Here is a 21378-nt window from a genome sequence, read left to right on the forward strand (position 1 = left end):
CTCCAGGGCCTACCAGGAGCCAGACCCTGAGACAGGGACTCGGGATAGAAGGAGAGAGACTGGGTATGTTTCAGCAAGGAGCTCAGAGCTGGGGTCCTGGCCTGGCCCCCCTCCGGCATCTGACGCAGCCGCTCCTCTCCCCTCCTTGCCCACATCTTCGCCTGTGACTTCATGTCACCAAACCCTGTTGCCAGGTTTCATAAGGAAAGCCTTGGAGAACATGGAGTGGGCAGTGGTACCCAGCCCGGAAAGGAGCCTCAGCTGTCACTCTCTGGGTCCTCGGGAGAGGAGAGGAGGCCAATTGCTACAACAAAGGCTGCTGCCATCCCCCTGTGCCCAGCAAAGAGAAGTAGCCTGGGCCCTGTGGTCAGCCCTCGGGTGCGGTACCCGAGGTGGAGGAAGCCCTTCTCTTCCCCTTACGGCTCTGGTCCCTCCCCGACGGAATTCCCTGTTCCTTCCTCCTCAGCCGATCAGCGGTAAACACTGGACTCACTGCCAGACACCGTGCTGGGCTGCCTAGATGCACTAGATCTGGCCCCTGGCCCCCCCAGGAGCTTGTCTGGTGGGTGGGGGAATGAGGCATGTGGATTGGAGAGAATCAGGACTTCCAGGGGTCCCATGGCAGAGGAGCCAGATGGGTGGTGTGGAGTCATCAGTGAGAGTGAGGTACTCTTGGCTGGGGCCGCTGTGAGCAGGTGGGATTTTGATACGAGGTGAGGAAGGAGGCCGGTATTCCAGGCAGAAGGTATGCCATGTGCAAGGACACAGCAGTGAGCTTGGACTCAGCCAGATTAGGGGGCAGAGAATAAGGTGCGTTGGTTAGCACCAAGGGTTGTATCAAGGCATAGGAAGCTGAGTTAGTGCCACATTGCAGAAGCCACGTTTGCTAGGCTAGAGGATTTAGAATTCATTCTGAATCAGTGGTTCCCAAAGTACGGTCCTGGGGTTGCCCTTGACCCTTTCAGGGGATGGTTGAGGTCAAAACTGTTTTCGTAATAATACTTTCAGAGCTGCCCTAGTTTGTGTCCTTCTCACCGTGTTGATACTTGTACTCATTGTATAAAAGCAACGGCGGGTAAAACTACTGGAGCCTCAGCACAGACAAAGGCAGTGGCCTCAACATAAACTTGTAGCCGTTGTATTCTTCACACTCACAACAGCAAAAATGCAGTAAATATGTTAATCTTCGAAAGCCTAGATCCTTGAGTACACTTTTTTAAAAGTTCTGTGTGAAGAAATGTGAAATATACATACGGCACTTTTGCTGCAAACCAAGCTCTGATGGCTGTCTTGAAAAAGCACTTTTGTGACTGAGTTGCAAGCCCTACTCCTCACTTTTTTTTTTTTTTTAAGGAACACCATTTAAACTTGAAAGAACACCTGACGACAGACAGAACTCTTCAGATTTTATATTTAGCAGACGTTTTTTCAGAAATGAATGAAGTGAGCTTGTCACTTCAAAAACAGTATCAGTATTTGTTGCTATTGATAAAATTTGAGTGAAAATTAAAATTTTGGAAACTTTGTTCCAGTGTGTGGAGATCTGCCTAACTCAGTAAACCAATATATTCCAATGACCTATGCTTGATGTTTCAAAATTCAGAATGCAAGACAGACCAGTGAAAAGTTCAGATTCCACGTAGCCACTAACCTTTAAGAAACTACCACTTGTCATATTTTGGTGTAGTAGCAGAGAAGAATATCCATAATTGTGTGAAAAGGCTATTAAAATACTCCTTCCTTCTCTAACTAATTGTCAGTGTGAGGCAGAATTTTTTTCATGTACTTCTACCGAAACAACATATCACAACAGATTGACTGCAAAGGCAGATATTAGAATCTAGCTGTCTTCTATTAAGCAAGACATGAGAAATTTGCAAAAATTAAAACATGCCACCCTTCTCACTACTTTTTTATTTTAGAAGATAGTTTATTTTTCATAAAAGTATGTTATTTCTATTAACAGTTACTGGGTTTATTGTTTTTCAACAAATGAATAAATAGTATTTTAAATATTTCTGTTTTAGTTTCTAATATGGTCAATGTTAATAGCTATAACTCCCATAAACAAAACCGTTTGGGGAGCTTCAGTAATTTTTAAGAGTGTAAGGGGGTCCTGGGACCAGGATGTTTGAGAGCTGCCACTCTAGATCCTAGGGGCTAGGAGTGTTAACGGAGGGGTGGCGTTCTAGGCAGGATGGGGGTGACATGGGCTGGCTTTCTTCTGGATTTGACAGTCCCCCTTGGCAGGGCTGGGAAACCCAGGATCAGGAGGCTCCGCTCAGCCACTTCTGAGCTGTGGGTAGTCACGGGCCTCCGTGAGCCTCAGGTGCCCTGGGGGTTCCGCTGGGAGCAGAATGCCACTTGCACAGGGGAATTACAAGCCGCCTGTCCGGCAATGCTTGTGAAAAAGTGCTTAGTAAGTTGTGAAACACTCCATAGATACTTATTTTTGTGGTTATTTTGTCTGCAGCCGGTGCTTAGCTGTCTCAGATGCTTTCCCCAGACCCCGGAAAACCTGTCCAGTGGGTGCGAGAGGGTGTAGGGTGACCCGCCTCTTCTCCCCCCAGCCCTCCAGGAGCTGAGGCAGGGGCTGAGCTGTACTGGGGGCCGCGTGGAGGGGAGGCTACTGAGCTGTTGCTCAGCCGGCCCCTGGGGACTTTGGGAAGAGGAGCCAGGAGGCGAGGCTCGTGCGTGCGTGCGTGTGTGTGCGCGCGCGCGTGTGTGTGTGTGTGTGTGTGTGTGCGTGTGTGTGCGCGCGTGCCCGCCCACTGCCGCCTGCTTGCCCTGCTGAGAGAGGAAGTGCAGTCGCTTACCGATAGGGTTATTTTCATAACGGCTGCCTCAGGCGTGGGGGAGGAGGGTGGCGAGGGGGAGGGGGCAGGGGAGCAGCCACAGCAGCTCACTCCCCAAACTAGGACTTGCTCAGCCGGAGGCTGGCCCGGAGCTGGAGCCGGAGCTGGAGCCAGAGCCGGAGCCAGAGCCGGAGCCAGAGCCGGAGCCAGAGCCGGGGCTCGCCTGCCCCCTGGGACCCCCGCCCCCGCCCGCTGGCCCACCTCCTGCCTGCCGCCCTGCCTCCCAGACCAGGTCAAAGGGGCTCGCCTCAACCCTTCCTTGCCTTCTGCTTCCTCCCTCTTGGATCTGTCTGGGTGGGCCCGGGGAGGGGTGGATCAGGGTGGGCCCGGGCACCACCATCCCCGGGGCACCACCATCCCCGGTCGAGGCTCCTGAAGCTGACGGAAAGGGACCTGCAAAGCGTAGGCCGGCCGAGCTCCGGTACGAGCTCCTGTCCCCGAGCCAGGGCAGGACCTCGTCGAGGTAGACATGACTGGCCTGGTCGCCTCCTTTGCCATGCAGCCCTGGGCCACCTCTCCCCCCTGTGCATTCTGACTTGGTTTGGTTTGGGCAGGATCCTTTTAGTGAACAGAGAGCTGGGAACCCTGCCTCACCAGCCCCAGGCAGGCCCCTTTTCCAGCCGTCCCTGTCTCCTCCCCTCCGACCTCAGTCTCAGGGCCGTGGGAGCAAAGCAGCTAGAGGTGGCTTCTGAGCAGCAGGCGGTGGGGAAGCAACTCCAGGCCCCGGCTCTGGGGCTGCTGGAAATGGGGCCACATTGCACCATTCCCAGCCTGCACCGGGAAGAGGGGCGTGAGGGGCCCGTCCACAGCATGGGACGGGCGCTCTGGCCGAATCCCACAGGGCGGCCTGTGCGAGCACCTCTGGAAGCAGAGGGGTCCCCGGGGGCCAGGCCTGGTGCCAGGGGCAGAGGGCATTCGTCACAGCAGGAGCAGACACCCACGCGGCTCTGGCTGCCGGGCTCTGTTCCTCAGGGGGTGGGGGGTGACCGTCCCGGGATCTCCAGCTTCCCCTTCCAGGTTCCCACCCCCACCGTGGGCAAAGACAGACCCCAGGAGGTGGCACCCTCCGCACGCCCTGGTGTCTGCTGTAGGCATAGGCCCTGCCCTGCCCCTCCTCTCTTTCTACCATTATCTCATCCGAACCTCCCTTATGTCAAACCCCCTAAACTAGGTCATTTCATCCCATTTGGCAGATAAGAAAATTGAGACCCGGAAAGGTTAGTTGGTCAGCCCAGGAAAGCAGTGGCAGATATAGGATGCCAAGGCTCACGGGCTTTTCCACTTGAAGCTAACAGGGTGTGAGACAGTGTGGCTGGGAGGCCGGGGGTCCTGTCCTTCCTAGCCAGTCGCCGATGAAGCCGGGGCACTTGTGTCCACTCACCCCCGGCAGCTGCCTTAGCTTGGCCACCTGCAGCCCCACTTGGTGCTGTCCACCAGGGGTGCATGGCCAGCCCCCGCTGTGCGTGTCTCCCTGTCGCATCCTCTGTCCTCCCCGGGCTCCCAGCAGCCAGTCGACAGGGCCCGTGAGTCCTTTCCCGCTCTGTCCCCTTCGGGTGTGACAGGATTACCCCAGGTCCCCCACCGGGAGGCTGAGGGGCAGCCATGTGTGCTCCGCCGCTGGTACTAGAGCCCTGTGGGGCGTCCTCCGGTGACCGCTACACGTACCGTGTGCTATGTGGGAGGTGACAGAGCGTGAGGTGACAAGAAGCTGCCGCTCGGAGCTGTGCTGTGGGGAGAGGCTCCGCGCCCAGAGGCTGGGACGGGCCTGAGACCAGGCTGGGCTTCTGAGCAGACTCAGGGGGAGCCTCCGCAGCGACAGGAAGTCAGGAGTCGGGCCACTGCTGACCGGAGGACGCAGGTTTCTATGGAGACGGAAGGAAGAGGAAGCGTGGGGCCTGGGGGGAGGGTGTGTTGGGAGCGTAGAGGAGTGGGTGCCTTAGAGGAGAGCTTGTCACAAGGTGTCAGGTCGGCCAGCTGACCGCCTCCTTGGACCAACGAGGAGACTGCGGCCCGTGAGGGAGGGGCTTTGCACAGGGCCACACGAGGCCAGGCTGGCCTAGCCGGCCCCGCCCCGCTCGCAGTGAGCGCACCGTCAGGCTCCTGAGGAGACCCCGGGGCAGCGTGTGGGCTCGAACGCGGTAGGGGAGCACCTGTAAGTGGCCCCTGTGTCGTGAGGCGGATGTGCGGGCGACCTCGTCCTCCCGGCGCCTCTTGTCGTGGGTCTGGGGCAGCAGGCGGGGTCCAGCCCTCATGCCACCCAGAGAGCAACTGCTGCACCCCCCCCACCACCACCACCACCGGTGACTGTGGCCTTTTGTTGTCTGGGTGACACTCGCGTCAGGCGGTGTGTTCAGCTGACTAATCTCCTCCAGGCTGGGCAGCTGTCATAGGGCGGCCTGACCAGGCGGGCAGGGAAAGCCGACACCCTGGGCCAGTGCTGGCAGGACGGTGCCCTGGGCCGTGGGCAGCTGGGCCTTTAGGCTCCTCTCCCTGGGTGCAGAGCAGACCCTGCGTCAGGCAGCCCTGGGTTCAGGTCCCAGCCCTGCCACTGACCAGCCGAGTGATCTTGGAGCGCGTCACCGCGCCTCGTCTGGCCTGCTTCCTCCTCTCTGTAACGGAGCCATGGACCCTGCCTGCCTCAGGAGGTGGCGGTATTGAGGATCAGACGAGATGATAAACGCAAGCCCTTAGCCCAGGGCCTGTCGCATAGCAGGTGATGGGTAAACGGGACCGCTGCTGTCCTTATCACGGCTCCCTTCCCTCTCCCCCACCCCACCTTAGTCCCAGCTCGTGGCCCAGCGGGGGAGGCCCTGCTCTCTGCCGCGTCTCTGGGGCGCGGGCTTTGGGGCTCAGGTAGAGGCAAGTTCCAGCAGTGGCTCCGCACAGACTAGCTGTGCACTTTGGGCGAGTTACCTCCGCAGTCTCCCATGAGGGATGGGGCATGGTACGGTATCTATTCTTTAAGATGCTGTGTTTATTTATTTATTTAAATTTTACTTATTTATTTATTTGTTTATTTTTGGCCGGCGTTGGGTCTTCGTTGCTGTGCGCGGGCTTTCTCTAGTTGCGGCGAGCGGGGGCTACTCTTTGCTGCGGTGCGTGGTCTTCTCGTTGCGGTGGCTTCTCTTGTTGCGCAGCACGGGCTCTAGGCGCGCGGGCTTCGGTAGTTGTGGCTCGTGGGCTCTAGAGCTCAGGCCCAGTAGTTGTGGCGCACGGGCTTCGTTGCTCCATGGCATGTGGGATCTTCCCGGACCGGGGCTTGACCCCGTGTCCCCTTCAATGGCAGGCGGATTCTTAACCACTGCGCCACCAGGGAAGTCCCTGGGGTGCTGTGGTTTATAAAATGGTACGCATGTTTGCAGAGGGCTTAGAACCGTGCCTGTTACAGGTGGGCACTCAGTAGACGTAAGCCGTGATGGCATTGACTTTAGGAGGAAGCCAAGATCCCTCCTGCCTTTCTCCCTGTCACCTGCAGAGGCTGGTGGACCCGGAGCTGGGCAGACCCGAGCACTGCTTCTCCAGGCATGGGTGCCTCCATGTCAGCACCTCCACAGCCATCCAGGGCCCTGCCTGACACTGCCTGCCCGGACCCACAGGGCAGTAGCAAATCAAGGGTGGGGGTGGTGGATGGAAGGAGTAGGCGCTGGACATGCAGCCCAGCCCTGATTCCTCAGAGCCATCATCTTCCACCTTTTGTCCAGGGCTCCCACCCTCTCTCAGAGGCCCTCAGCTAGCAGAAGTATCTCTCCTGTCAGCCCCAGGCAGGTGTCCCATGGCCGTGACTGAGACCTCCCTGTGGCTGCCAGGGCCCAAGAGAGTACTTGATGGCAGGACACAGGTGTCCCTGGGAATTCTGGAGGCATTGCCCCCCTGAAGCATACCAGGCTTCCTGACCCTCCCGCACTGTCAGGGGGAGGTGAGGGCACAGGTGCTCCCAGCCGCCTGCACAGAAGGGGCGGCGGGGGGTAGGTGAGCTGGCAAAGGAAGCGGAGCCTGTGTTCAGACCAGGTCAAGGGAGGATGGCTTGAGCAAGGGTGGTCCCCAAGGCTCCTGCAGGAGGGAGCTCTGGGTAGCTTAGTGTCTGGAATTCTCAGCGTTTGGGCTTCGAGCATTGGCCCCCAGGTCAAGGTGCAGTTCATGGGCTTCCTCAGCAGCAGAGCTGGAAGGGTTTTCCGACATCATCCAGCACTTTCACGCGTGGAATGTCCATACTGTGCCTCTTCAGAAAGGTAAGACCAGGAAAGTTCTTACTGTCAGCCCCTCAGGGCAAGAGCACACACGCACCCAGAGCCCAGAGGCATCTCGTGGCTCTTGCGGCTTCCCACACAAAGTCCCCCTGGCGGCTTCTCTCCCTGTGCAGCTGCCTCTCCAGTTTTCGGGGGCCTTAGTTCCCCAGGGCCTTCAATCCCCAAGGCAGACGTCAGATCCTCTCCATTTCTAGGGCCGCTGTCAGCCTGACCGCAAGTCAGGGGGTTGTATCAGGACTGAATTTCTCTTCAGAGAGCCTCATTTTCTTACCATGGCTCGGTTTGTGCCATGTTCCAGGAGGGGACACCTAAGCCTCACCTGCCCTGTGTTGGTGGCAAAACAAAGGCCTAAGGAGAGGAAAAGCCTTGCCCTCAACCCCTCAGTCTGTCTAGGTCGGCTCCAGGCTTCCACTTTCTTTTTTCTTTTCTTTTCCATCAGCTTCAGGCAAGGGGCTCAAAGTCCTTTAGGCCAGAGCTTGGTGGATCATGGTGCCTGGACAGGGGAACCAGATGGGTAGCTGGCGGCCCCTCCTGCCCAGTACTCCTGGGGCCGCACAGGGACGGAACTGGGAAGAGCGCTAGTGTGTCCAGCAGTGATGAGCGCAGGCTCCCTGCTGGATCCTCTGGCACCCTCAGGCACCCGTTTACGGAGTTCAGAGGCCACAGACGCCGCCCCCATGCCTCCCAAGTGTCCCTTCTGTGCTCAAAGGGCAGAGGCTGTGACGGGCTCCCGGGCACAGGATGTGCCGTGGCCTGGCCCAGCTCCTCACGCTCCCGGTCTCTACCCAACAGCCACCCGCCTGCCCCTGCCATGGAGACCTTCTTTAGGAGACACTTCCGGCGGAAGGCACCAGGCCCTGGAGAGGGGCAGAGGCGGCCCGGCGGCGTGGGGCTGCCCACGGGCAAGGCCCGGCGCCGCTCGCCTGCAGGGCAGGCCTCCTCCTTGCTGGTCCAGCGGCGCCGCTCCAGCCCACAGCTGCAGGGCTGCCTCCTGGGCTGCGGGATGGGGGCCCGGCGCTCCAGCCGCCGGCGCTCCAGCACCGCGCCCCCCGCCTGCAACCCCCGCTTCACCGTGGATGAGGTGCCCGCCCTGCAGCCTGCCGCTGTTGGGGCCCCGCGTCTGGGCGCACCCCTGCTGTTGGCCGGGCTCGTGGGCATGGATGAGGAGGGGGGCGTCCAGGAGGAGGATGTGACAGTTGCGTCATTGATGGCCACCCAGCCAGGCACCAAGAGACCGGGGTCATCCCCACATCGGGGAGCCCTGCCCCTGCTGCCCATTCCCCGCTGGCGCCGGCGCCGGGCCTCCTCTCACCTGCTGCCCGCTGACGTGGTGAAAGACCACGCCCTCTGGGGCCTGCACGGTTACTACCGGCCCCTCAGCCAGCAGCGGCCCTCAGGCCAGCACCTCAGCCTGGGGGGCCGAAGAGCCTCGGGCACCGCAGCTGGCCCCGGGTTGCCTGCCTGCGTGCGCCCGCTGTCCCGCAGACGCCAGGTAGCCCTGCGGCGCAAGTCAGCCGGACCCCAGACCTGGAGTGCCCTGCTTGCGTAGGTATAGCTGCAGCCAGCAGGGCGAGTGGCCTCCGGGGGCTGGCTTGAGGGGCCCCCGGCTCGGGAAGAGCTCGGAGCCATGCTGGGAAGGCAGCAGGACCCTGAGGAGGGCTCAGCCTCCTCGGGGATCCTCTCAGAGTCCTGGGCTGCCTTAGGGCATCCTCTGCCCTCCCTGTCACCCTCCCTGTCTTGACCCGGTGTTGAGGTCACGGTGAGGGCAAAGATCCCAGGTGAGGGGAATGAAGCCCTGAGTGGCCGAGTGCTCAGCTAGCCTCAGCTATCTCCTTTTCTGTAGGAAAGCCATCACCAAGTCAGGCCTCCAGCACCTGGCACCCCCTCCTCCTGCTCCTGGGGCCCCGCGCGGTGAGCCTGAGCGCCAGATCCGGAGCACTGTGGACTGGAGCGTGAGTGGCCGGGAGCTGCAAGGGGCAAATGAGGACCAGCCCCTGCCGGGCTCCGGGCCGCGGGAGCAGTCGGGTTGGGGGTACTGTGGGCAGCTGCGAGAAGAGCCCGTGGGCCTGTGGGGTCAGGGCAGACCTTGCGTGGCCACGTTTGAGCCAAGCCTTAAAGCCAAGGGACAGTGGGGAAAACAGGATGGAGCAAAGTAGATTGTGGCAGCTGGAGCAGGTTTGTATTGGGAGAGGGAGGGTTGGTCGGGCAGGGCAGGGGTGCACTAAGCGTGCTCATCCTGTGGTCTAGGAGTCAGCGACGTATGGGGAACACATCTGGTTTGAGACCAACGTGTCCGGGGACTTCTGCTATGTTGGAGAGCAGTACTGTGTAGCCAAGATGCTGGTGAGTGAGCTCTGTGCGGCACACTGCCCCCTGGTGGTGGAGCCAGGTCTAGACGCCTGTGGGCCGACTCCTGCGGGCCTGACAGGCTGCTGCCCTTCCAGCGGAAAGTGGAAACAAGGCTCTCACCTAAGCACCCCTGCGGTGGGCTGCCTGAGGATGGTGAGAGGAGTGGGGCTGTGTCCTGATGCCAGGGCTGGGGCTTCCCGGTGCAAACCGTGGGCAGCTGTGCTGGGGCAGGTGCCAGGAGTTCCCTGCCTGCCCCGGGGCAGCAGCCCGGATGGAGTTACCTGGTGCCTCAGGGGTCCTCTCTTTCCTGCAGCAGAAATCAGTGTCCCGGAGAAAGTGTGCAGCTTGCAAGATTGTGGTGCACACCCCCTGCATTGAACAGCTCGAGAAGGTGAGTGTGGTTGCTCAGGCTCTCCAGCCCCTCCCCTTTGGGTGCTAAAGCCCTCCCAGTGCACACACATGCGTATCTGTACACGCATTTTCACGTTACACAAACATCACCTGCCGGGGGTACCCCAGTGCGCGTAGTGGTGAAGAGCCAAGGACCCTGGAGCTGAAATGGCTGCATTTGCATCCTGGCTCTCCCCCTTTATTTGTTACTGTGACCCCAGTGCCCAGAACAAGCCTGGCACAGAGTGGGGCTTGTAGACTGTTACTCAACCAGATGAAGTAATGAGTGATGACCAAGACACCATTTTATCAGTTCCCAAACTAACACTTAGAAGGGGCCATGCCCTGCTGAAGCTGTGAAACTCAGCTGTGTCAGGGCCAGTCCTGTGCGGCCCCGAAGCCTGGCTCTGGCCCCTCCACGCTGCCACTGTAAAGACCTTTCCCCAAGGACCACTGTCCACGGTGTGTCTGCAGCTGGGAGCATGTCTGGGCCGCGTGCTTCCAGGGAGAGAGGCAGAAGGAATGCTGGGCGGGTGGGTCCAGGCAGAGGGTGGGAGGGCTGCCACGGCTCATCAGGGCTCCCCAGGCAGCAGAAACCCAGACCAGCATAAGAGAAATCCCGTAGGACTAGGAATGGCATGAACACGGCTAACGTGGACTGCTTCCCGTACCCCCCAACTCATAGTGTGAGGCTTCCCTACAATTCTGCTAAGGCTGAAGCAGGGACAGTTAGGAAAAGAGAAACCAGTGTAGCCCCAGGCACTATAGACCCATCACACCACCCGCTAAGGTGAGAATCAAACCAGGATTTCACAAATGAGCTAACGATCTCCAGGGACCAGTCAGCAAGCAAGAACTGGGTTGCCTGCACGTGCCTGAGTTGGGAGTGCTGGAGGGTGAGGAAAGGTATAGGAGGGATAAGCCTTGGTGCTGTTTTAGTGGGAGAGATGGATACAGAGCTTGCTGTCTCCCTCATCCCAGAACACTGGGCAGAGGAAGGAAAGACTCCTGGCTAGTGGAGAGGAGCGGGGATGCAGGAGGGCTTCTGAGAAGAGGTGTCTCGCGTTCTCAGGGCTCCCAGGATGATTGGGGGCTATCCCTACCTTGCGAGGATGCCTCAGAGTGACACTTTCCTGACGGGGGTGGCCATATGCCTGACCCCACGAAGGGAGGTTCTGATGTTTTGGTGATCGTTTCATGTTTCACAGATAAATTTCCGCTGTAAGCCGTCCTTCCGAGAATCAGGCTCCAGGAACGTCCGTGAGGTAAGTGCCCAGGGCACTGAGGGCCCCAGGTTTCCTGAGTGGACCTCTCTGCAGTGTCTTCAGAGTGTCACCAGGGGCTCAGCTCCTTCTGGGCGGCTCTGGGCCCCAGGGAGGTGCGGGGCTGAGGCTCTGAGGGTCTCAAAGGGGAAGGCCCGGCTGGCCCTGCCCGCAGAAGGGGTAGGCACTGCCTCCCTCCTGTGCCTCCCAGTTCTCTCTGTGCTTCCTCTGAGCCCCGACCTCCGGGCCACGGGGAGAAGTCTTCAGCCCCTTCTCACCTACACACAGGACTGCAGAGAGCGTCCTGCAGCCCCTGCCCCTCACTGTTCGTATAGCGAGGGGCACAGGCCACGTTCAAAGCTTCCACCCCTCACTTACTCCGGTGACGCTTCTCTCCTCCGCCAGCCAACCTTCGTGCGGCACCACTGGGTACACAGGCGGCGCCAGGATGGCAAGTGTCGGCACTGCGGGAAGGTGAGGCCCTGCCCGAGGAAGTTGGCCAGACTGTTGCCCACTGGCCCCAGGCCCTACGGCCCCTGAGCCTCGCATGGCGCGTCCATCACTGACCGTGGTCTCAGGGCTCACTCTCAGCCTGGCTGCAGTGCCCAGTCAGTTCCAGAACAGCCAGGTCCCTGGGCAGAGCAGGAGAGCAGGGAGGAGAGCCTTCTAGAGCAGTGTCTCTGGGCTGCCCTGAAGTCGTGAGTGAGCCCTTTGAGAAGCATGTAGACTTCTTCACTCATGAACTCAGCAGATGCCTGTTTAGGGCCTGTCGGGTGGCAAGCACCGAGCTGGGTAGCGGGTCCCTGTCCTCCTAGAGGAGGATGTGGCTCCCAGACAGGCTGCAGGGGGCTTCCTGAGCACAGTCCACAGTAGTTGTGGTTTCGTTGACTTATTTCTTGTCTGCTGCTTGTCTGCCCCCTCAGTAAGTTCAGGCTCTGAGAGGTCCCTCTTTGCTCCGTCCACTCAGTATCCAGCAGTGCGGGGCACACAGCAGGCCCGCGAGGAACGTGTGTGGAATGAACAGGAATGAATGTGATCGGTCCTATAAAGAGCTTTCAGAGTGCGCTGGCGGGCCTGGCGGGCCTGGCGGGCCTGGGTCAGGAAGGAGGGATTGGAATCGGGCAGGAGTTAGCTGTGGACCCCTTTCCAGCAGGTCACGCAATTAACTAAAGAGAGTTGTGGGCACCTGGCTCAGCCTCCCTCCCTACCCTAGGGACTCATTATACAGTTCTTTGATTTTTTAAAAAATGTGCTCCATTGCCCTGGGTGGAGAAAGGTTGGCACCAGAAAGGGGCTGGGTCTGCTGCTCCAGGCCGGGTCCCGGGTGCCCTCATCACCCTGTGTGCCCTAGGGCTTCCAGCAGAAGTTCGCCTTCCACAGCAAGGAGATCGTGGCCATCAGCTGCTCCTGGTGCAAGCAGGCAGTGAGTGCTGCTCGCCCTACCTGCGGGCTGTCCCCCGGGCTGCGCTGGGCTGGGGGTCCCAGGTCTCAGCTGGGTCCGGCTCAGCCACGCCAACCAACCAACCCCCTCTAGTACCACAGCAAGGTGTCCTGCTTCCTGCTGCAGCAGATCGAGGAGCCGTGCTCCCTGGGGGTCCACGCCGCCGTGGTCATCCCGCCCACCTGGATCCTCCGTGCCCGCAGGCCCCAGGCGAGTCCTGCCCGCACCCTGAACCCCGCAGACGCCTAGGGTCTGCCAGCCACCCGGCCTGGCCACCTTGTCACCAACATCCTGCTTCCCTTGCAGAATACCCTCAAGGCAAGCAAGAAGAAGAAGAGGGCATCCTTCAAGAGGAAATCTAGCAAGAAAGGGCCTGAGGTGAGACCTGGGACCAGGTGGGCAGCTGGAGGGCAACGGGAGAGAGGGGCCTGTCTTGGGGGGTGCTGAGCCCCCCGGGCTGATGCTGCCGGTTCGGCCATCAGCGGGTCAGTTTGGGCTCTGCGGCCCTGAGGAGGGTGAGAGGTCAGATCCGAGGTGCCTCTCTGTGGCCAGGCCCACTGTGAGCTGTGACCCGGTGTGACCCTCGAGGGGGCACCCAGGGGCACTGCTGAGAACGGGGGCGGGGTCTGCCAGGACAGGAAAGAGCCTTATGGGCTCTCTGTGTCTCCAAGGAGGGCCGCTGGAGACCCTTCATCATCAGGCCCACCCCGTCCCCCCTCATGAAGCCCCTGCTGGTGTTCGTGAACCCCAAGAGTGGGGGCAACCAGGTACCCACAGCCTGCCCTCTCCACTGAGCACACCTTGGGGGAGGGATGGGGTCAGGCTCACGCCCCTCCCCACAGCAGCTGTTCCCAGGTTCTGTTGCAGCTTCTGCCCCATTCCTCTTTCCCAGGGACGCTGAGAAAATCCAATTCTGTCTCCACCCTTCGCCCCCTGCCTGGGCCTTGTTCCCACAGTTCCCACCCTTCTCCCCACGCTTCTCCCCACCTCAGCCCTGACTGCCTACCCCCAGCACCCCCTGCCGCCCCATCCCTGTCGGCTCCTGGTCTCCCACAGGGCGCCAAGATCATCCAGTCCTTCCTCTGGTATCTCAATCCCCGGCAAGTCTTTGACCTGAGCCAGGGAGGGCCCAAGGAGGCGTAAGTACTCGCCAGGGCTCTCGTGGGGATGGTGGTGGGGGCTGGCCCGGCGCTCGGGGTGCAGCACTCGGACCCTGAGCCCGTTCCTGTCTCCTGACCCCAGGCTGGAGATGTACCGCCGGGTGCACAACCTGCGGATCCTGGCCTGCGGGGGTGATGGCACGGTGAGTGCTCCTGCCCCGCCCGGCCTGGCCCGGCCCTGGCCTCGTGTTCTGACCCGGCCTCTCGTGCTCTGCCCGCTGCAGGTTGGCTGGATCCTCTCCACCCTGGACCAGCTGCGCTTAAAACCACCGCCGCCCGTCGCCATCCTGCCCCTGGGCACCGGCAACGACTTGGCCCGCACCCTCAACTGGGGTGGGGTGAGCGCCCACGGGGCAGGGAGCTGGGGAGGGCGGGGCGGCGGGGAAGGCCCGACCCCGGAGGGGCTCAGTTCCTGCCTCTCCCCAGGGCTACACCGATGAGCCCGTGTCCAAGATCCTCTCCCACGTAGAGGAGGGCAACGTGGTGCAGCTGGACCGCTGGGACCTCCGTGCTGAGCCCAACCCTGAGGCGGGGCCCGAGGAGCGAGATGAGGGGGCCACCGACCGGGTGGGTCGGCCGGGGCGGGGCCGGGGGTGTCTGGGATCCTGGGACCCGGGATGACTCTTGGTGTCTCCAGACCTCGGCCTCTTCACGGGAAGAGGGAGTAACGGTACTCACCTCGTGAGGTAGCTGTCACTCAGCCACTCAGCACATATTTACGGAGAACCTGCTACTGCCAGGCACCGTCTGTTCTCGGCAGCGAGCAAAACCAAGTCCCGGCTCTCGTGGGGCTCCTGCAGAACGCGGCCCGTCAGGCGGAAGGGCTGTGGGAAGAGAGGGCCAGCAGGGCACGGGGTGCCCTTGTGCACGGGGCACTCAGCCCAGGCGCTCAGACGGCAGGGCCGAGGCCGGTGGGCTGGGGACAGAGCTGTCTGGTGGACGCGACTGTGTGGGAAGGGCCTGAAAATGCGGGGGCTGAGCCGGCCAGCCCTCACGCCCATCCCTGGCCTTTCTCCAGCTGCCGCTGGATGTCTTCAACAACTACTTCAGCCTGGGCTTTGATGCCCACGTCACCCTGGAGTTCCACGAGTCTCGAGGTTGGCAAACTTTTGCTGAGGAGGCCTGGGGAGGCTGGGGAGGGAGGGATACAGGAGGGGGTCCCCGAGAGGACCAGACCTTGCCCTTCCCAGTAAAAGGCATTCATTCTCAACCCTCCCTCTTGACCCCAGCCTGGGAAGCCCCAGCAGGCTCAGAACAACTGACTGTCCCCTATTTCTTGTCACCACCCAGAGGCCAACCCAGAGAAATTCAACAGCCGCTTTCGGAATAAGATGTTTTACGCCGGGGTGAGTCTGGGGTCTGCCAGCTACGCCCCACCATTCCCATGCCCACCGGTGTCTGCCAGGCCACAGGACCCCTGCATGGCAGCGGTGAAGGAAATCACCTGTCACCGGATGGTGACGCCCCCTCTCTCCCACAGACAGCCTTCTCCGACTTCCTGACGGGCAGCTCCAAGGACTTGGCCAAGCACATCCGCGTGGTGGTGAGTGGGCCATGCTGGCAGGCAGGCTGGGTGGGCCCCGCGGGAGGGAGACCACCTGGGTACGTACACCCTCTACACCCTCCGCCGTTCCCGCCTCCAGTGTGACGGGACTGACCTGACCCCCAAGATCCAGGACCTGAAACCCCAGTGCATTGTTTTCCTGAACATCCCCAGGTGAGGAGGGAAGGGCTCTGTGTGGGCGCTGCTGCCCCGTCCCGCGCGCCTGTCCTCTGAAGCTCGTCGTGGTGCCCTCCCCTCCAGGTACTGCGCGGGCACCATGCCCTGGGGCCACCCTGGGGAGCACCATGACTTCGAGCCCCAGCGGCACGACGATGGCTACCTCGAGGTTATCGGCTTTACCATGACATCCCTGGTGAGCGGGCCGGCACGGGCCCCGTCTAGAGCCCCGGCCCTGTCCCCACAGTGCCCCAGAGCCTGGCCCCGAGATGGAGAGGGGGACGGTCACCAAACTTCCTTCACTGGCCAGGACAGGAGAGCTGACCCTCACCTCCTTCTCTGGCTGGGGTCTCACCCTCCGTCTGCTCTCCACTGTGTTGGGGGAGGGTCACTCTCACTTTGGCCAGAGCATCCCTGGGGGAAGCGGAGCCTGAGGTCCTGCCACCCCCCGACCCCTGACCTGAGCCTCTCGCTCCCACAGGCGGCACTGCAGGTGGGCGGGCACGGCGAGCGGCTGACACAGTGCCGAGAGGTGCTGCTCACCACGTCCAAGGCCATCCCGGTGCAGGTGGACGGCGAGCCCTGCAAGCTCGCGGCCTCACGCATCCGCATCTCCCTGCGCAACCAGGCCACCATGGTGCAGAAGGCCAAGCGGCGGAGCGCCGCCCCCCTGCACAGCGAGTACGCCCCTCCGCAGCCTCGGTCTCCCCATCTGGAAAGGGGGCTTACAGTCCCCCGGGGCAGCTGGGTGGGGCGCGCGGCTCGGTGCCTGGCGCGGACTGGCAGCCCGGGCAGAGCCCTCGCTGAGTGCTTTGTGGCCGCCCCGCCCGCAGCCAGCGGCCGGTGCCGGAGCAGCTGCGGGTCCAGGTGAGCAGGGTCAGCATGCACGACTACGAGGCCCTGCACTATGACAAGGAGCAGCTCAAAGAGGCCTGTGAGTGGCGAACGAGCGGGGCTGGGGGCGCTGAGGGCAGGGCGGTGCGGGGCAGCGGGCTGACGACAGCCGCTCTGTCCTCCAGCCGTGCCCTTGGGCACCGTGGTGGTCCCAGGAGACAGCGACCTGGAGCTGTGCCGCGCCCACATCGAGAGGCTCCGGCAGGTGAGGAGCAGGTCTGGGGCCTGCCCGGGCTGCCCCCTTCCGCCCCGGGTTCTGGTCGCCCCCAGCCCCAGCCTCTGCTTCTCTCGACAGGAGCCCGAAGGTGCTGGAGCCAAGTCCTCGACGTGCCAGAAACTCTCCCCCAAGTGGTGCTTCCTGGATGGTGAGTGGCCCCGGGCCGTGTCCTGCCCCCTCCCTGGGGGGTCCTAGGCGGGGCGGCAGAAGACCTAGGCCTGGACAAGGGCCCCCTTCCTCAGCCACCTCTCTCCCCACAGCCACCACTGCTAGCCGCTTCTACAGAATCGACAGGGCCCAGGTGAGCACTCGCCGTCCTGCTCCGTGTGCCGCTGGCTCTGGGGCCCCAGTGTCCCCTGTCCTGCTAGGCCACCCTCCACAGCCGGGCACAGCCGTCCTTGCGTCCCATAGTGTCCGCGGTTGGGCCGTGCACAGGGCTGGTGCTGACGGGAGAAGGGAGCCCGTGTGCCCGGACAGGGCTCGCCCGGTTGGGGTGGGGTGGGGTGGGGTGGGGGCAGCCTTCACGGCACAGCTGTCATCCATCCAGACACGGAAGGAAAGGCACTTCTGGAGGCCTGGTCACCTGGGCAAACGCTTAGCAGTGGGAAGGGGCTGGCCAGCTGGGGGGCCCGCTGTGCGGAGGTCAGGGGCTGGGCTTGGGTGGCGGGAGAGGAGAGGAGGAGAATGGGGGAGGGGACAGGGGACTGGCAGGGCCACTGGCCCGCCTGCCTCCTGTCAGTGTCCCTGCTCACAGCAGAGGCCTCTCCAGGTCTTGCTGGCCTGGCAGCCCCTTCACCACCACCCCCGCCACCCCGCAGGGCCCTGACCCTCGGCCCTGACCTCCCCACCCGCAGGAACACCTCAACTATGTGACGGAGATCGCACAGGATGAGATTTATATCCTGGACCCTGAGCTGCTGGGGGCGTCTGCCCAACCCGACCTCCCAACCCCCTCTTCCCCTCTCCCCACCTCGCCCTGCTCACCCAGGCCCCGGTGAGTCCCAGGCCTCAGCCTGTCCCCTGGCTCTAAATCCCACCCGTAAGCCAGCAGCTCCTCAAACCCTGTCTTCCGCCCCAGCCGCTTCCCTGAGCTCCAGACTCACCCACGTCCAGCTGCCTGTGGTCCCCACCGGCCCCGCCCCACTGACCCACAGGCAGCAAACTGAACGCAGCCTGCCAGCCCCCCACCACACCGTCGGCTCTGCTGCGTGGGCCAAAGACCCGGGCTCCCTCCCTGGCTGCTCCCTGCCCGCGTCGGAGCACACCACGGAGCCCCTGGCCCCCTGCTCTCTCCCCCCAGCCTGGAACCTTCTTCCCCAGCACCCTACGGTCAATGTGCCCTCCCCCTGTACCTGGTCACTTCATCCCACACAGCCTGAGCCTGGTGGTCTCTGACCCCACCAGCGCCCTCCCTGCTCCATCACCGCAGTCCAGCCCCACTCGCCTCTCGGTTCTTTAAGGCACAAGTTTGCCCACCTCTGGACTTGGCCTTGCCTCCCCGATCTTCACAGAGCTGCCCCTCCATTCATATCTCGGCTTGGGTGTTTCCTCCTCAGAGGAGTCTCCCGGGAGCCCCACCTGAAGTTTCTGCTCAATCACATTACCCTGTCTCCTGTTCTTTGTAGCACTTCCTGCTGTTTCAAAATACCTTATTTATTTGTTTACCTGTTTGTCTCTCTGACTACAATGTAAGCTCGCTGAGAGCAAGTTCTCTACCCGTCGTGTTCACTGCTGTACTGCCAGTGCCCAGAACCGCCCTTGACACATAGGAGGCACTCAATAAACTGTTGAAAGGACAGAGGGCGCCCCCGGTTGGGGCTGGGGAGCGCGACAGGCTGGGCCTGTGCTGCAGCCTGCAGCCATGTCACCCGTGGCCCTGCCACATCTCATCCTGCTCTGTTTGCAGGTCACTGCCAGGGGATGCTGCACCCCCTACAGGTAGGGCCCCTGCTTCCTCCCTGGTCCTAGGACTGAGGCTTGGTGGGGTGGGGTCATGTGGGGTGGAGCCCATACGCAGCCTCACAAGAACACAGCTACGTCACAGTCACCGTGAGCCCACAGCCCTTGGCACACATGCCCCAACAGGCCCCCTTCTCTGCACAATGGTGCTTCAGACGTGTGTTCACACACCGACACATGCCTAGGCGTCCAGCGCCAGAGAGTAACAGGCAGGTGTTCTGTGCAGGTGAAGAGCTGATCGAGGCTGCCAAGAGGAACGATTTCTGTAAGGTACTATGCCAGGCTCCAGCTTCTTCCCCTTGGCAGCCCCCTCAGGCCCTGGGGAGCGGGGCCCCTGGGCTGGGCCAAGAGCCGATCTGTTGAGGTGCGGTCATCCGTTGTCGCCTGGGCCTCTGTGTGGTGTCCCGGTCAGCCCTGCCCCGCATCCCTGCCCAGCCCACAACCGGTGTCCCTGCATAGGGGCTTCCTAGCTCGCTCTGCCTGTCCCTGGCGCTCAGAAAGGATCGAGTCTTAGAGGAACTTCGCAGGCTCCGAGGCTCTGTCGTCAGTGCTCCCGGGGTGTCCAGGGGCTCCTGGGGTGAGAGAAGCCCATCGTGTCTCCCCTGCGCTCCAGAAAGACCCTCAGAGGCCCCTAGGGAGCCTAGGGCCTGTGTGAGTTGGGGGGCGTTTCTGTGGCTGGAAGGAGGGTGGCCCTGAGGAGCCCCAGCCCTGCCCTGCCTCCTGCCCCCAGCTCCAGGAGCTGCACCGAGCCGGGGGTGACCTCATGCACCGAGACGAGCGGAGCCGCACGCTCCTGCACCACGCCGTCAGCACCGGCAGCAAGGAAGTGGTCCGCTACCTGCTGGACCACGGTGAGCTCTGCCACTGGGGCCCCTGGGAGGAGGCAGAGGCTGCCAGGCCTCTCTGACCTCCCCCTCCCCCTTCTCCAGCCCCCACAGAGATCCTTGATGCTGTGGAGGAAAAGTGAGTACGTGGGCAGTGCAGGACCCCAGTTACCCCGGAAACTGCTCCGTCTTTAGCCCCTCCCATTTGGTCCTGTCAGAGCCCATAAACCCTTCCTGGCCACATCTGTCATCCTCTGGGCCACCCCCTTGCCCCAGGACCCTGAACTTCCTGCCCTTTCTGATGGCCTTCGGGAGACGGGAGGGCTCAGAGGACTGGATGGGGTCCACAGCCAGCCCCTGTTCCCCCAGCGGGGAGACCTGTCTGCACCAGGCCGCAGCCCTGGGCCAGCGCACCATCTGCCACTACATCGTGGAGGCCGGGGCCTCTCTCATGAAGACGGACCAGCAGGTGAGCAGACTAGCAGCGCAGGCAGGGAATCCACGCACACACGGAGCAACCCTTTCCCAAACTCCAGCCCGGGGGGAGGGGAGTCGGGGGGGAGGGCCGCCTCGGGGGATTCAAAGCTGCCCTTCAACCGGCACAGTCCAGACCCCGAGAACCTGAGCCAGCAAGAGTTGGCTGCTCCCGAGGGAAGAGCCCGCGTCTTCTAAGCCTGCTGGGGCCGACAGGTCCCTGAGGTGATGGCAGCCCCCCGCCTCATCCAGGGCGACACTCCCCGGCAGCGGGCTGAGAGGGCTCAGGACACGGAACTGGCCGAGTACCTGGAGAACCGGCAGCACTACCAGATGATCCAGCGGGAGGACCAGGAGACGGCCGTGTGAGGCCGCGGCTGCGTGCGTGAGGCCGCGGCTGCGCGTGCGTGAGGCCGCGGCTGCGTGTGCGTGAGGCCGCGGCTGCGTGTGCGTGAGGCCGCGGCTGCGTGTGCGTGAGGCCGCGGCTGCGTGTGCGTGAGGCCGCGGCTGCGCGTGTGAGGCCGCGGCAGGAGGGACGGGCCGCCGGAGCAGCAGCCCCTCCTCGCCCACCTCACTGCCACATTCCAGTCGGATGGCCACAGAGGGACCCGGGCCCCAGGGAAGGAGCCCTGTGCTGCTTGCTCCCTGAGGAGCTGCCCAGACCTAGGGCTGGACTCTGAGGGGGGTGGGGGTGGGGTCTCACCCGGCGCCCTGAGGCCACAGCCTAACCCAGAGGCTCACAGGGGACCAGGAAACTGGACCGGGCTGGGCAGACCATTGGGGGTGCTGGGGGGGCCCTCACCTTCCCTGCGGTGGGTGCCCTGGGGTTGAGGGCCCACAGCCCGGAGGGCAGAGGGCCTTGAGGCCCTGTGAGGGAGCCCCCAGGAAGACGCTTCCTAAGCCTCCGGGTCCTTTAGGACCCTCACTCTGAGGCTCCTGGGAGCTTGGGCCCCTCTCCTGCCCTGACACCCCCCCCACCCCCGCCCCCAGGGCTTCTTCCCGGAAACACGGAGCCTGCTGCATCTGCCTGCCCGCTGCCCTGCTTAGCACCTACCCGGTGACCCTCCTCCCAAACCCAGTCATTTCACCTCCGACTGTGTGGCCTGGGGGGCGGGGGGGGGCTTTCACGGTGACATGTTTACAGCTGGGTGTGACTCAGTAAAGTGGATTTTTTTTTCCTTTCCGTTTTTCTTCTTTTGTGGGGGAGGTCTTCCAGAAGTGGTGGGATCTGCCGGGTTATCCTCCGGGTGGGGGACTGGACACCGTCGACCCAGACCCGGACTCCTTTCGAGGGATCCTGGTTCCCGTTTCGGGGTGGGGTCCGAGGGGCTGCCCGGGACCTGACCTCTGCCTGGCTGCCGCGCCGGTCGTAGCCGGGGGAGGAGCTGATTTCCTCCTGCTTCCCGCTTCCCGCGGGGAAGATAACAATGAAAGTGAAAGAGGTGGAGCGGGGGCGAGGCCTGGTTTCTTGGGCCCGGTCGCCCTATGGCCTGGGGCAAGCCCCCTCCTGGCCTCAGCTGCTTTCGCTGTTTAGGGGATCGGATGAGGTGGTCCCCGAGCCTCCAGGCTCAGAAGGGGTGGGCGTT

General features: G+C 62.3%; 1 protein-coding gene across 18 annotated transcripts in view; it reads left to right on the top strand.

Annotated features, from left to right (window-relative positions):
- Positions 1–20970, top strand: part of DGKZ (diacylglycerol kinase zeta) — a 41499-nt gene extending 20529 nt beyond the window's left edge. For 2 of the 18 annotated variants that reach the window (XM_067037097.1, XM_067037093.1), the window contains exons 2-32: positions 8946–9054; positions 9350–9445; positions 9765–9842; positions 11050–11106; positions 11509–11577; positions 12455–12526; positions 12638–12754; positions 12851–12922; positions 13216–13311; positions 13601–13683; positions 13787–13847; positions 13929–14042; positions 14131–14271; positions 14723–14801; positions 14995–15050; positions 15185–15247; positions 15348–15421; positions 15509–15620; positions 15906–16105; positions 16258–16358; positions 16444–16523; positions 16614–16683; positions 16796–16836; positions 17390–17529; positions 18442–18473; positions 18721–18764; positions 19225–19345; positions 19424–19457; positions 19688–19787; positions 20045–20162; positions 20249–20970. In XM_067037097.1, coding sequence (XP_066893198.1) covers positions 8946–9054; positions 9350–9445; positions 9765–9842; positions 11050–11106; positions 11509–11577; positions 12455–12526; positions 12638–12754; positions 12851–12922; positions 13216–13311; positions 13601–13683; positions 13787–13847; positions 13929–14042; positions 14131–14271; positions 14723–14801; positions 14995–15050; positions 15185–15247; positions 15348–15421; positions 15509–15620; positions 15906–16105; positions 16258–16358; positions 16444–16523; positions 16614–16683; positions 16796–16836; positions 17390–17529; positions 18442–18473; positions 18721–18764; positions 19225–19345; positions 19424–19457; positions 19688–19787; positions 20045–20161 — 2629 coding nt within the window. In that variant the 3' untranslated portion in view covers position 20162; positions 20249–20970. The other 16 variants (XM_067037089.1, XM_059068403.2, XM_067037096.1 and 13 more) reach the window with 14 other exon arrangements.
- The last annotated feature ends 408 nt before the right edge of the window (positions 20971–21378 follow it).

This window comes from Kogia breviceps, chromosome 7, assembly GCF_026419965.1.
Source record: "Kogia breviceps isolate mKogBre1 chromosome 7, mKogBre1 haplotype 1, whole genome shotgun sequence".
Taxonomy (NCBI): domain Eukaryota; kingdom Metazoa; phylum Chordata; class Mammalia; order Artiodactyla; family Physeteridae; genus Kogia; species Kogia breviceps.